The 13,906-nt window shown below is 48.7% G+C and overlaps 2 protein-coding genes across 2 annotated transcripts in view; both read right to left on the reverse strand.

The window, feature by feature from the left end:
• The window catches only part of LOC125757338 (phospholipid-transporting ATPase ABCA3-like), a 50,193-nt gene extending 44,078 nt beyond the window's left edge, over positions 1-6,115 (reverse strand). The window contains exons 1-4 of the mRNA XM_049412815.1: positions 6,097-6,115; positions 5,429-5,610; positions 5,206-5,337; positions 685-960 (exon numbers count right to left, since the gene is read on the reverse strand). Of these exons, the coding sequence (XP_049268772.1) occupies positions 685-960; positions 5,206-5,337; positions 5,429-5,610; positions 6,097-6,115 (609 nt within the window). The remainder of the gene's footprint in view (positions 1-684; positions 961-5,205; positions 5,338-5,428; positions 5,611-6,096) is intronic.
• A 3,200-nt stretch (positions 6,116-9,315) lies between these two features.
• On the reverse strand, positions 9,316-13,345 carry LOC125757127 (ATP-binding cassette sub-family A member 2-like). Its single transcript, XM_049412310.1, has 3 exons — positions 13,121-13,345; positions 10,243-10,480; positions 9,316-9,525 (listed from the first exon to the last, which is right to left on the reverse strand). The coding sequence occupies exons 1-3, from the start codon at positions 13,328-13,330 to the stop codon at positions 9,332-9,334; spliced, it is 642 nt and encodes a 213-aa protein (XP_049268267.1). The 5' UTR covers positions 13,331-13,345; the 3' UTR covers positions 9,316-9,331.
• Positions 13,346-13,906: the final 561 nt, after the last annotated feature.

The raw sequence follows: 13,906 nt of genomic DNA on the forward strand, positions 1-13,906 counted from the left end.
CTCGATATTCACAAAAGGATGTAAGAATGGGCTTGTTGGTGGTGATAAAAGGCGAAACATGGCGTCCGTGTCCTATGAAGGACACGGACGAAGAAAGTGAGGACACGATGAAGCGCGTCGTCCTGTCTTCATTTTCCTTGACGTGTCCTTCGTGGTGCGTCAGAAGTTTCACCATCGATATTCTTCTGCAACTTCAACTGTTTATTGCGACACCAAACGCTTATCGTGTTCGCTCACGGCCGGACTGGAGAAGCGGACGGGACGCCCTCTCCAGCCCGGCCGTGGCTCGCTGCAACCTGCTAGTGCGGCAGCCGCACTTTGCCGTCGTCCCCCGTTGTCTTTTCAGCATAGCTATGGAAGAAACAGAAACCTACCGCGACATAAAAATAAACTGTTCATAGGTAAAAAAGCACAAACGTAACAAGACACAAAGAATATACAGGAAACAGTCAGACAGAGTGCATACGTGCTCTGTCCTGTGTCTTCTTTACGTCTTGTTACGTTTGTGTTGTTTCACAATATGTACTATGCATCATCACCAACTAGCCTGCCAGCAAATGTTACTGAAGTTCAAAATATACTGTGCTGTCTTTTTCTGGATCCAATTTCATCACGTTAAGCTATATTTGTTTTTCATCGATCCTTGACGGCCCTATTACGGAATTCGGTCGTTCAGCGGCTCACCCTGGCGAAGAATTGCAGGTGCTCGAGGACGGTGAGGCCGAGGAAGAGGACGTTCTCCTGAGGACAGAAGCCCATAGAACGGCGCGCCGCGTCCGTGTCCAACGCCGCATCGTGGCCCGCCACGTAGACGCTGCCGGCGGACGCCTGCTCGAGACCCGTAATGAGTCGCAGCAGGGTCGTCTTGCCCGCACCGTTGCGACCGAGAAGCACGGTGACGTCACCGCGGTAAGCCTTGAGGCTGACGCGATAGAGAGCCACAGTATTCTTCGAATAGACCTGCAACAATGCAAGCGGGGGCTAAGATTATCCCACGCAGTGATTCGGTAACTCACGCTAAAGTACAGTTTGGTTTAGAGATTAGAACAGATCAGATTAGATTAGCTTTATGGATGGATGGATGAATGGATGGATGGACAAATCAGGAAACGAGGTTTTGCTACTAAGGACGCTAAAGTGGGCTTCTCCGCACAAAGACTACTACTAAGAAGAAGCAATCACGAACGAGCCCCCCTTTTAAATGCGAAGCATTTCTTAGCGAACCTCAGGCACTTTGGGCGTTTCTATCTATCTATCTATCTATCTATCTATCTATCTATCTATCTATCTATCTATCTATCTATCTATCTATCTATCTATCTATCTATCTATCTATCTATCTATCTATCTATCTATCTATCTATCTATCTATCTATCTATCTATCTATCTATCTATCTATCTATCTATCTATCTATCTATCTATCTATCTATCTATCTATCTATCTATCTATCTATCTATCTATCTATCTATCTATCTATCTATCTATCTATCTATCTATCTATCTATCTATCTATCTATCTATCTATCTATCTATCTATCTATCTATTAACCGCCTACGTCTGGGCGCTCTCCTGGTCGTCTCCATGATTTCTAATGTACCAAAATTGGCATAGCAGGGGATCAGTGCATGGTGAACACGATTCACTGGTCATGACACGAGCGACACAAAAAAATTCGGCAGATCCCACGTACCGTGGGAGTCGATGTTATGCGAAGCATGCGGCGGGTAGAGGACTGTGGCGTAACTTTTTTTACTCAGCGACACGTTACAAAATGACGCTAACGATTTGTACAAATTTTATACGCACACATATATATGTTGCAGAGCCGCATATGTGTTATATAACCAGTTTTTTACGGTTACGTATGCAACGTGGGTATTACCAACACCAGAAGCGGTAAGCGGATACGTAGTGCTTATACGTGTCTCGAGAACGCACGCACGTTTCACGAACCCGTGTACATGTGTGCGAGAAGTTCTTGACAGTTCTTGAACAAGGGCATCATAACCGTAATCAGTGAGCACCAGCAGCTGGTCATGACTTGTCATAGTATCCGGTCGTGATCGTGGTGACGAGGGGTCCATGTGTAGTGAAGTATGTGGTATAGTAGAGCTGTTGGAATTCGTGGATGCCTCGGTCATTTCGTCGACAAATTGTCTGTCGACAGAGCCGGCGACATGTCGGAACCTGAAGTCACCCATCGCATTGGTGAGGTATAGGCCGTCGAGGCTGGTAGGCCTGGATAGTGCTACGTAGACCAACATCAGTGGATGGTGTTTGTCGTATTCGTAGACTACCTGGGAGTGTGTGGCCTACGTAGCCTAATCTACAAAGCGGCTGTCAGTCAATCTGGTATCATCCTCGGTTAGCACGAGGCCGTCGCCCAGACTCGTAAGAAATGAAGAGGACACTGCGCCGTTCTGGTGGACGAAGTGCACTTTACGGTACGGTGATGTGGATATCATATGTAACTTTCGTTAATGTATTCCTCCGGGGTCGAGAAATGCTTCAATATAGCTTGCTGAATCATAGGAATACAAACGTAATGTTCATTATACTGCTATAAAAGCGGAGCCGACACTGGAACTACAGACGTTAATCTGGTATGACGCCTGTATCGTAGGAGTACATATCGTAGGAGTATCATGTAGCGTTTATCGCTTTCTTGTAAAATTAGATAGCCAGCACCACAAACAAAATTGACGTTGCACCGATATGACGCCTGCGTAGGCTGTTTTTTCAAACCAGTTTATAGACCTGGCGTGGCTCAGTGGTAGAATACCTGATAGCCACGCAGAATGCTTGGGTTCGATTCCTGCTGGGATCCTAATTTTCGTTCTTTCTATTCGTCGAGTCAATGCTGCCGATGTTGGTTTTCCTTAACGCTTTAGCATTTAAGTAACCAATGTCTGTTCTCGCCGTTCCTGGGTAGATATAAACTGTCAATCACCTGTGGCGCATACCCGTACACCGCGGCCCATGGTAAACGGGTATGTGCCACACGTGTCTAGTGGAAAGGGTTTGACGACGTACGCGACAGGATTTTAACGTTATTCATGTCATGACCCAGCAGTCATATTCATCAAATCCTCTTACCCTCCCATGCAAATTTTGGTCTACACCAAGTTAAGGAGGGGATCATGAGAGCACCCAGACGTAGGCGGCTAGATAGATAGATAGATAGATAGATACGTAGATAGAAACGCTCAAAGTGCCAGAGGTTCGCTAAGAAATGCTACGCATTTAATACCTGTCGCGTACGTCATGAACCCTTTCTCTCAGTCACGTGTGGCACATACCCGCATACCAGAGTTAATGTTATGCGGGTATGTGCCACAGGTGATACAAAGTCTCAACCAACACAGTAAACGCGAACACCCACATTGACACGCAAGGAAAGTGATGATAATAATAATTGTTAGGGTTTTGTGTCCCAAAACCACGATATGATTATGAGAGACGCCGTTGCGAAGGGCTCCGGAATTTTGACCATTTCGTATTCTTTAACGCGCACCGAGATCGCACAGTACATGGGCATCTAGCATTTTGCATCTATCGAAATGCGACCGCCGAGGCCGGAATCGAACCCGCGACCTTCGGGTCAGCAGCCCAGCACCGTAACCGCTACACCACCGTGGCGGACACAAGGAAAGTGAGGAAGCTGAAGACAGAACACCCCTGGAAAACGCTCAACTACCATGCACTCGTTCACGTGGTCCGCAACGTGGACCACGTGGATTACGCACAAACCGGGGTCAATGCTTCCTACAATAGATCTGCTGCGAGAACCAGGCCTCTCGTTATTACCGGTGACTTCAACGCCGATTTATCAGCCCAACAACGCCTTGCCCTTATACTGCGTGAAAGACGGCTTGGATGTAGACAGGGCATCAAAAGACCTCGCTGCCGCGTGGAGGACAGGAGGCGTCGTATAACATTTCATCGTAAGAGGCATCCAGGATTTCCACCAGCTGTGCTGTACCTCGCACTTCACTACACTTAGACCCCTCGTAGCCGCGATCACGAACGGATCCGATTAACAAGTCCGGCCCAGCTGCTGGTGCTCACTGATCACGGTGATGATGACCTTGTTCAAGAACTGTCAAGGACCCATTCTACACATACACACGGGTTCGTGAAACGCGCGTGCATTCTCCGTCATAACGGACAAGTATAAGCATAACAACTGTAACGCAACTGTCATAACTGCATCTGTGACTGTAACGTACGTGCAGTGCGCCTGCGCGTGCCACTCGGCTGTATGTATATCCAGGGGAACTTTCCTGAATGAAGCTTAGTTGCGAGTAACGCCTGTCCTCTGCATTTGTGTTTCTTCCTTGTGCTGTTCGGATTCGCGCTATCCAGTATTGAATAATATAAGCACTACATATGAGCTTACGGCGTCTGCTGTTGGTAAAACCCATATTGCTGTTGGCATCGTTACGCAACTGTAAACAACTGGTTATATAATACATATGCGACTCCTCAGCATATGAGTGTGTTTATACCACTTCCACATTTCTCTAGCGTCATTCCGTAAACTTTCGCTCAACATGAAAAATTATGGCACAGTCACCATCCCGCGCATGCTTCGCATGACATCGACTCCCACGGTACGTGGAATCTGCCGAATTTTTTTTCTGTTTTTTTTTTCCATGCCGTAGCAATTGAAAGCCTGCACGCACGCTATCGTGGACGGCCATTGAGCCTAACCACCAATGCCTTAACAATACACCGACAAAATATATCCACATTAAGAGCTTATGTACCCTCCAGGAGTACCTTAAAAAAATTAAAAATAAAAATTCTTAACTCCGCTATATCACAAGCACGTAGCTAAAACTACACGTATGTGGCATGTAATATTTGGAGCTGAAAAAGATATACATCGTAGAAAGGGCTGTTTCGTCGCAATGAAGTTCGATCGATCGATCGATCGATCGATCGATTGATTGATTGATTGATTGATTGATTGATTGATTGATTGATTGATTGAGTGAGTGAGTGAGTGAGTGAGTGAGTGAGTGAGTGAGTGAGTGAGTGAGTGAGTGAGTGAGTGAGTGAGTGAGTGAGTGAGTGAGTGAGTGAGTGAGTGAGTGAGTGAGTGAGTGAGTGAGTGAGTGAGTGAGTGAGTGAGTGAGTGAGTGAGTTTGGTTTAACGCCACAAAAAAAAACATTCATGCTGTTGAGCTCCGGCTGACCTTTGTGACGTTGTCGAGCACTATGCCAGGATTGTTCCGGTCTCCGATGCTCTCACGTGGAATACTCGCTTCCGTGGCGTCCTTCCTTTGATACTGCAAATTAGTGGGCGCCTTGGGGTACCAGTAGCTTACCTGAAAGACATGTAGACGCACGAGAACGATATAGTAGTGCCCTTGCATTGTGTACACATAACAGTATACTGTTCTCAAGGAAGCCGCTCACTTTGGTGAAAAAGAGAGGCTCTTTGGGGATGCCGTACTGCCATGGCCACACGTTGTCCAGGTACCAGACGAGGACGGCATAAAGCACGCAGTAGCCCAGGACGACACAAAACATCACCGTGAGGGTCACGTTGTCATACGGCGAACCTGCCTTCTGAATGTTGCTCCACCGAGCCCCTTGGTCTGGAAAGCAGGACAACAGATGGTGGCACTATTTTGATCAATCAATCAATCAATCAATCAATCAATCAATCAATCAATCAATCAATCAATCAATCAATCAATCAATCAATCAATCAATCAATAAATAAATCAATAACGCGCCGTAATCAATAACACTTGTCAGCCTGTCTTACTCACGTGGTGGGTTTTTTGTGCGAACAACACACGGGCAGCTAGAATGGAATGATGCAATGTAGTTGACAGCAGTTGTGAAATGTAGTATTTTCTCGCGTATAACCCACACGAAAAATTCCAAAAAATTTTGTAGCTGAAGTCAAAACAAGAACTTTAGCTTCCGTGAAGTCCGACAGTATGTCTCACTCTAATTCGCAGACGGACCATATTTTGCAGAAACAGCTCCACTAACATGAAACCTGGGGAAATGCGAAGCACCGGTGTTTCCCATAGGGACACGTCAACAGCAAAGAGAGGACAGCGTCCTCTCACTGCTGCAGACAGCGTCCATCGCGGAAACGAAGTTCTTCCTGAGCCAACACGCCGTATTATTTGCCACTTTGCCATGACGGGCGACGACAGGAGACGCCGACAGCACCAGCGCATAAGGTGCTTCGCACCTAAAAAAAGCAAATTCCGGTTTGCAAAGGCGGCTTCATGGCAGCGCTTCACAGCCATGCAAAGAAGCTAGCTTTGCGCCAATACGAGGGGATAATGCTTAAAAAATCGAAAATCTTCTGCGAATCGTTGTCGAGGGTGCGGGTTATACGCGAGAAAATACGGTGTGGCATACTTTTCTTCTTCTTCTGGCACGACGCAGTTGGGACATAAACTAGTAGTGGGTAGTCTGCTGAGGAGGAAGAGGAAGTAGTTGGAACAATGGCGGAGATACAATAATAAACCGCGCTGTGTTTTCGGAACCGCGTTTCAGTGTGCTATATTTATTGGTGACCCGGACGTGATGCGATGAATGCGGAACTTGTTCTCGACTTGAATGAACCATAAGGAGGGATCGGCAAGCCACAGCTGTGGTAGCGTTATGGTAGTAGTACCTCCAACAACGCCGGAAGAGGGTACATGGCCAGGTGCAGTGGCAGCGGTACCAGGGCTGAGGCCGTCGAGATGCTCACGCTGCTCCATGGAATGTCGCGTTCGTAGTCCGGGTCACCAACTCGCCCAGGCCACCCTCCTCCATCACCCTTCACCAACTGCTCCCACTAGCCTCATGGTGGACGCTTCTTCAGAAGCAGTTGGAGCCGCTCTTCATCAATGGATCAATGGTGCATGGGCTCCAATTTCCTTCTTCTCCCGCAAGTTACGCGACACTGAGCGCCGATACAGTACTTTCGGACGGGAGCTCCTCGCGGCCTACCTTGCGGTGAAGCATTTCAGGTACTTCCTTGAAGGGCGACAATTTGCCATTCTTACTGACCACAAGCCACTTGTTTCGGCTTTACGTTCCTGCAGTGCCACGCACACTCCTAGAGAACTTCGGCACCTTGCTTTCATTGCCGAATTCACCACAGACATACGTTATGTAAAAGGCAGCTTTAACAGTGCAGCGGACGCTCTCAGTCGTATTACCATCAATGCCACGACAGGCACCACCGACCTTTCATTGTCTTCGCTCGCGGAGGCACAGGTATTAGACGATGAGCTTCCACGACTCCGATACTCTACTTCCCTCCGACTGGAACAAGTCAACTTTCCCGACGACGACGTTACGCTCTGGTGCGATGTTTCACACAACTGCACTCGTATCTATGTTCCTTCACAGCTGCGTCGTGCTGTTTTTGACACCCTCCACTCCATCTGCCATCCAGGCGTAAGAGCTACGCAACACCTGGTCACTGAACGCTATGTCTGGCCGCGCATACGCGCTAACATTCGTGACTGGGTTCGCACTTGCACAGCGTGTCAGCGTATCAAGGTACAACGGCACACCAAGCCTCCATGGGGAAAATTCCCTCTCCCTGATGCACGTTTCGACACCATTCATTTGGACATTGTCGGGCCTTTACCTCCATGTCGGGGAAATACGTATTTGCTTACGTGTATTGACAGGTACACTATGTGGCCTGAAGCAGCTCCAATGCCTGACATCACGGCAGAAACAGTTGCTCGTACCTTTCTTGCTACCTGGATTAGCCGTTTCGGTATACCATCAACGGTGACTACCGATCGAGGCAGACAGTTTGAGTCAGCGCTTTTCACCTCTGTCACATCTCTACTGGGTTGTGCGCGTATTCGCACAACTGCGTATCATCCAGCATCAAATGGCTTAGTGGAGAGACTCCACCGTCATCTAAAAGCAGCACTCGCCTCGCAGCCTCACGCCGAAGATTGGGTATCACACCTCCCCATCGTGCTTCTCGGCCTGCGTTCAACACTTCGGCCAGAACTTGCCTGCTCTGTAGCCGAGATGGTTTATGGCTGCACACTCCGTTTGCCTGGTGACCTCGTCAGCCCCGTTACTACGCAGAGTGTTTCGGATCCATCTTCTTTCGTCCAGCGTCTGCGGGTCTTCATGCAAAACTTGCGCCCATCACCAACTTCAGCTCACACTAAGAACGACGTTTTTCTGCCGGCAAACCTACAGACATCTTCACACGTTTTTGTTCGTGTCGATGCGTCTCGCCGTGCTCTTCAGCCTCGCTATGACGGTCCTTTCCCAGTCATCAAGCGTTCTGAACATCATTTTACAATCCTGCGTAATGGGTATGAAGACACAGTCAGCATTGAAAGGATCAAGCCGGCACCCATTCTGACAAGCTCCGTCTGATCATTTTTTTTTCTTCAAGTGCCCACGGCCACTTGTCTGCAGGGGGGGCCTATCTGTGGCATACTTTTCTTCTTCTTCTGGCACGACGCAGTTGGGACATAAACTAGTAGTGGGTAGTCTGCTGAGGAGGAAGAGGAAGTAGTTGGAACAATGGCGGAGATACAATAATAAACCGCGCTGTGTTTTCGGAACCGCGTTTCAGTGTGCTATAACGGTATTGAACAATGGATCTGGACGATTGCAGAAGAAAAGGCGGTCACCAAACTGGTCGTGCAATAAATTGAATTCATATAGAGGCCACCTGTGAAGTGGGAGAAAAATTGCTCAATGGCAAGCTTTGCTCCAAGTAGTCGAGATGCGCTGCTTGCGTTTTACGGCGCGAGGACAAAAAGCAGTTTTTGTAGTTTTTCAGCAGTTTTTACGAGGCTTTCACGCCTCGATGCATTGGTTCATTTTCTTTTGTTTGTTTTGTGGATAAGAACAGTGAATGAAACGCTTCCTTCCTGTTTACTTCTGTATCCATCACTATCAGCTGTCAACAGAGGCTACATAAAGGCATAAAGGCATGCAGATGCCTAACCAAACGAGAAAATTGACCGTCGGCGTCGGCGGCGTCAACACGAATGATGCAAAAAATCATAATCACGTGATGACGTGATGACGTCACATAGCACCAGAATTGGTGACGTCATCATGACGTCACATGATGTCATCACATGAAGTGTCGCTTGGTCAAAGGTGGGCCAATCACGGAGGCAGCGCAAAACCACGTTAGGTACAGAAAGCTTTCGGAGGGGTGCGGGGAAGGACCAATACATCGACTGAAAAGAAAAAGAAGAAGAAGATGGCTTTCACCTTCGAGTCGTCCTAGGCGAATGCAAAAGGGACCCTGTGTGCTTTTAGCGACAGTGCAACCCCAAAACAACCCATGCTCAACCGAGACACTCAACTGTTTTCCTCGTGCGCGCTGATGATGCGGACAATCCAGTGGAGGGCCATGTTGGGAAATATGGATGTGGAGACCTTCTGGCCGAGCGAGAGGTCGGCGTACTCGACGGAGCCGGGCAAGTCCATGAAGAAGATGGGCACCTCGTACGTCAGCATCCAGAGGCACACGGTGGCGAACACAGCGTACACCGCTGCGTCAGAGAAGCCTTAGTGTCACACCGTGAGAACTGTAAGGACTGTCGATACTTCGCCCAATTGTATAAATGTGACTGTCCGATTTAAAAGGCGGTGGGGTCAGAGCTCGTATGCTCGAGTATCGTCATATGATGATCGGTCAAACGGCGATAGATCAAGATCGAAAAACCAGGCTTGAATATTCTAGCTTCTTTAACTACGTGAACGAGAACGTGAATGAATGAAAAACACTGGCGTGCGCTCAACGAGGCCTGGGGGGAGGGGGGAGGGGTCGGCCGCGTCTCCCTAATCCTCTAAGGGGGGCACCAAGTCCCCCTTAGATTAGACCCCCCCGCATCTTCTAAGGGGCACCACCCAAACCTTTGCTCAGTCGTACCTGTCCCGTCATTGCCTGAAGTGCAGGGTTATGGCCATGCAGGTTTTTGACAATAATGATGGCCGAGAACCCCTGGTGCTGCATTGCAAGAATTGTACTTGTCCCTTTTACCCGTGAAAAGCCGTGTACTAAACGCAGGTCGTTCTGAGAAGCAGGTCATCGCTTCATTTTCATTTTTGCATCCACGGCGAAGCTCCTTTCCTTTTCGACTCGACCAACTCGAAGGGGCGGGGGGAGGGGGGCTGCGCTTAATCCCCCCCCCCCTCTAATGTAGAACCCTGCGCACGCCTATGTGAACGAATGAATGAATGAATGAATGAATTAGGCCGCGACTCACGGGTCTTGACGACGCAGCTGATCAGCAGGCAGAACAGGTCGCAGTAGACAGCGTACAACATGAGCATGAACAGCACGAGGCTGATGTCGCTCTGAGGCAGTATTGCCGGCTCGCAGAAGATGGGGAACGTCAGGAACGAGGTGATGAGGACCGTCTCCAGCGACATCACCATCAGGCTGCTCAAAAAGGCGGACAGCCAGTACACGGCGTCGGAGATACCAGCGATGCGCAGGAGCTCCTGCGAACATCCACACTTGTACGCTATCGAATGCAGTAAAAGCTCGTTGATTCGGATTTTACGGGACGGGAAAAAATGTCCGAATTAAGTGAATGCCGAGTTATAAAAAGCGCCAAGAAAACAAACAAATGTCTGTTACGTTAATACACTTTCATTTTGTTGATGAACACCTGAATTATATACTTATTTTGCATAAGAGCAGTGTAAAAGCCGCAATTTCCGTCATTCGCGACTTCGTTCTCAATGCGACTACGGCGCCAGACTCCCGTGCTTAATTAGCCCGAAACGTGCTCAGCACCACTCGCTCATTACGTACTATTACGTACCATTACGTACGTACTATTGTCACGCACATGTAACAATAGTTATTTCGCAGGTAAAATGGCCGGCAACTGATAGTTCACCCATCGCGATGTAGCAAACGAGTTTTATGCCAGCATGCCGACCGCGGATGAAAGCTGTTCATCTTCAAGAGGTTCCGCCATGTTTTAGTTTTGTGACATTGCGCGCTCATTGCATCAAGTTAAAACGAAGCCGCTAAGTGCCGGGTCCACTATGGACGGAACCGTGGTTGAGATCAGGGGCGTAGCAAGAGGGGGGGGGGTGTTCAAACCTTCGCCCCCCCCCCCGAAATTTTTCAGTTTTGCTTGCGTATAATTACATGCAAACGCACGCACGAACATACATAAAGTATGGTTGAACCCTTCTCCCCCCCCCCCTGGCTACGCCCCTGGTTGAGATCCTTCCAGTACACTCTAAGCGTGGTCACTAAATGATGAAGATAGCGATGCGGACAGCGCCGCCTTGTTTCGGTTGTCTGCGAACGCTGTTTTTTATGTTTTGCGGCGCACATTGGCGGCGCTTCGCGCTGGGCGCGCTCCGAGCATCTCCCGAATTAACCGCGCTATAGCCAAATGTGGTTGAATTAACGAGGGTTTGATGCTATTAAACAATGCATATGCTGGCCGGGACCAGGCAATGCGTCCGAATTATCAGATTTTTCGAATTAACGAGGGTCGAACAATCTTTTACTGTATATGTGAGTGATTACTTGTAATCGATACCTTTTGCATTTCCTTCTTTTTTTATTCGGTAGCGGTCACTGTTAACTGATTACTTTTTCTGTAATCAATTACATATAAACAGCTACTTTATTCGCAAGATAGATTGTAACGTGTCATGCAACCTCGATCATCTGCATTTCGTGCGAACTACAGTAGCACGCCCACTGTCGTGGAACGCGGCCGTCTCGTGAATGCGCTTTTTTCGACGGGCGAACCTGCGCGCTATGTATCTGTTCCCTCACATTAACCGCAGGTCGCGGGAGAGTCTGTTTGCACCTCGACAGCCCGCGGGGCACGACCCGAGCACAAATGTCCCGCATGACGACACTGGTAGAGCGGCACGTCGCTGTTGACGCTCGCTCTGGCAGTATACTGATCTTCAACAACCGGCGCAGAACGGACAAGGGATAAGAACGCGAACATAGGCGAGCGCTCGTCTATGTTCCCCTTCTTGTCCCTTGTCCGTTCTGCGCCGGTTGTTGAAGATGGATTACCAACTAGCCCAATCTCAAACTTTGCTTCAGTATACTGATGCTGGCAAACCTGTAAGAACCGCGAAGCGGCACGTCGTGTATGGTCAGGGCGCCGACAGCCGCGCTCCTGCCCTCACCCTGCCCTGTCACCCTTGCCCTCGTAGATAAGGTGGCTACAAAATAAAGCGCTATGGCAAGCCACCCGTCATAATCATCATCATCATCAGCCTGACTGCGCCCACTGCAGGGCAAGGCCTCTCCCATGTTCCGCCTATATCAACCCGGTCCTGTGCTGCTCTTATCAATCTCATCTGCCCACCTAACCTCCTGTCCCCCCTTGCGCGTTTGCCTTCTCCTCGAATCCAATCAGTTACTCTTAATGACCAGCGGTTATCTTGCCTACGCGCTACATGCCTTGCCCATGTCCACTTCTTGATTTCGACTAGATCTCCTTAACACCCGTTTGTTCTCTGACCCACCCTGCTCTCTTCTTGTCCCTTAAGGTTACACCTATCACTTTCCTTTTCATTGCTCGCTGTATCGTCCTCAGTTTAAGTTGAATCCTCTTTGTAAGACTCCAGGTTTCTGCTCCGTAGGTACGGTAAGGTGCAGCTGTTATATATCTTCCTCTTGAGGGATAGGGGTAAACTAGCATTCATGGTTTTAGAATGCTTGCCGAATGTGTTCCAACCCATCCTTATTCTTCTAGTTACTTCAGTTGCAGGTTCGGCTCTGCGCACCCGGTCACCCGACAAGCCACCCGGTCATTTTTTTTCTTGGTACAATCATGAAATAAACGATTCCATTTCTGTCAACGTGGTTGCCTCCTTGCCGTGAACACGACGGCGTATGTACGGTGCCGCCGTATTCGGCTGTTAAGCTTGCCGTTTTGTATCTCGAAGAATTAAACGAACAGCGCTACGGTGGACGCATACGCATGAAAACGGTTGGGTTGGTGCATTCGACGTGTCACGACCTTATCAATTCACGTCACGATATACAAAAATAAGAAAATATTCGTTTAACAGCCCAAGGTGGCAGCGCCTATAAGTCTTACGTAAAATTGTATATACAAAAAGGCTATACATTAACTCCAATCGCACCTTCATTCCGACTGATTTCTCATCCGCAATGCGCTTGACGGCGACGGGTGCGAGGACGATGAAGCCGTAGATGACGCTCACGTCCGTAATCTTGCGCGCGCTCCTGGAGCTGTCGAAGCCCTTGGGCGAAGGAAACCGACGAGTCTGAAAGTAGACCGGCGGTTGCTGCTCGCCGTCCGCAATGGACGACGTGATCCGCGCCACGGCCATGTTCAGCCTCGACACCATCGGCAGCAGGATGCCTGCAGCACAGGGTAGAGCAGGCCGTGAGGTCAGGAAGCTTCCATAACGAGTTCGCTACATTTGGAGTACTTAGAGTGACGTATAGGAACCCCGAGCACCTTCCCATCTCAAGATATGCCCATACGTCGAGGGCTGCACGCTCTAACAGGTCCAATCAGATTTTAAGACGACAGCTTCATATGCCATCAAACTGGAAAAGTGGCCGTCGGCGTAGTCGTCAAAACGAGTAGTACAAAAAACACCATCGTCATCAAAGAAGATGATGATAATGATGAATGGTAATTTGATGGTGATGATCAGCATCAATGAATAAGAATAATATGACGATGAATGACGATTTTACACTGATGATGGTGACCAGGTAGCCACACCGGATGGTTTTCGCCTTCGAGTCCTCTTAGACCGGTGTCACACGGTCAGTTTTGATCGCGATCGGGACAGATCCGGATAGAATTCCTTTATCGTGATTGGCTCCTTTACGCAGTTTCCCAAAGGGAGCCAATCACTGTTTAGAAATTTGATCCCAGTCGGGCTTAATTGCGA

Source organism: Rhipicephalus sanguineus, chromosome 2 (genome assembly GCF_013339695.2).
Source record: "Rhipicephalus sanguineus isolate Rsan-2018 chromosome 2, BIME_Rsan_1.4, whole genome shotgun sequence".
In the NCBI taxonomy this organism is placed as follows: domain Eukaryota; kingdom Metazoa; phylum Arthropoda; class Arachnida; order Ixodida; family Ixodidae; genus Rhipicephalus; species Rhipicephalus sanguineus.

Bases quoted from the DNA above. Each gene is read 5' to 3' on its own strand.
- LOC125757127 (XM_049412310.1), bottom strand. From the start codon at position 13,330: ATGGCCGTGGCGCGGATCACGTCGTCCATTGCGGACGGCGAGCAGCAA. The intron at 10,481-13,120 runs GTGCGATTGGAG...GGATGTTCGCAG, and splicing joins AGAAATCAGTCGGAATGAAG to GAGCTCCTGCGCATCGCTGG. The intron at 9,526-10,242 runs GTGAGTCGCGGC...TCTCTGACGCAG, and splicing joins CAGCTGCGTCGTCAAGACCC to CGGTGTACGCTGTGTTCGCC.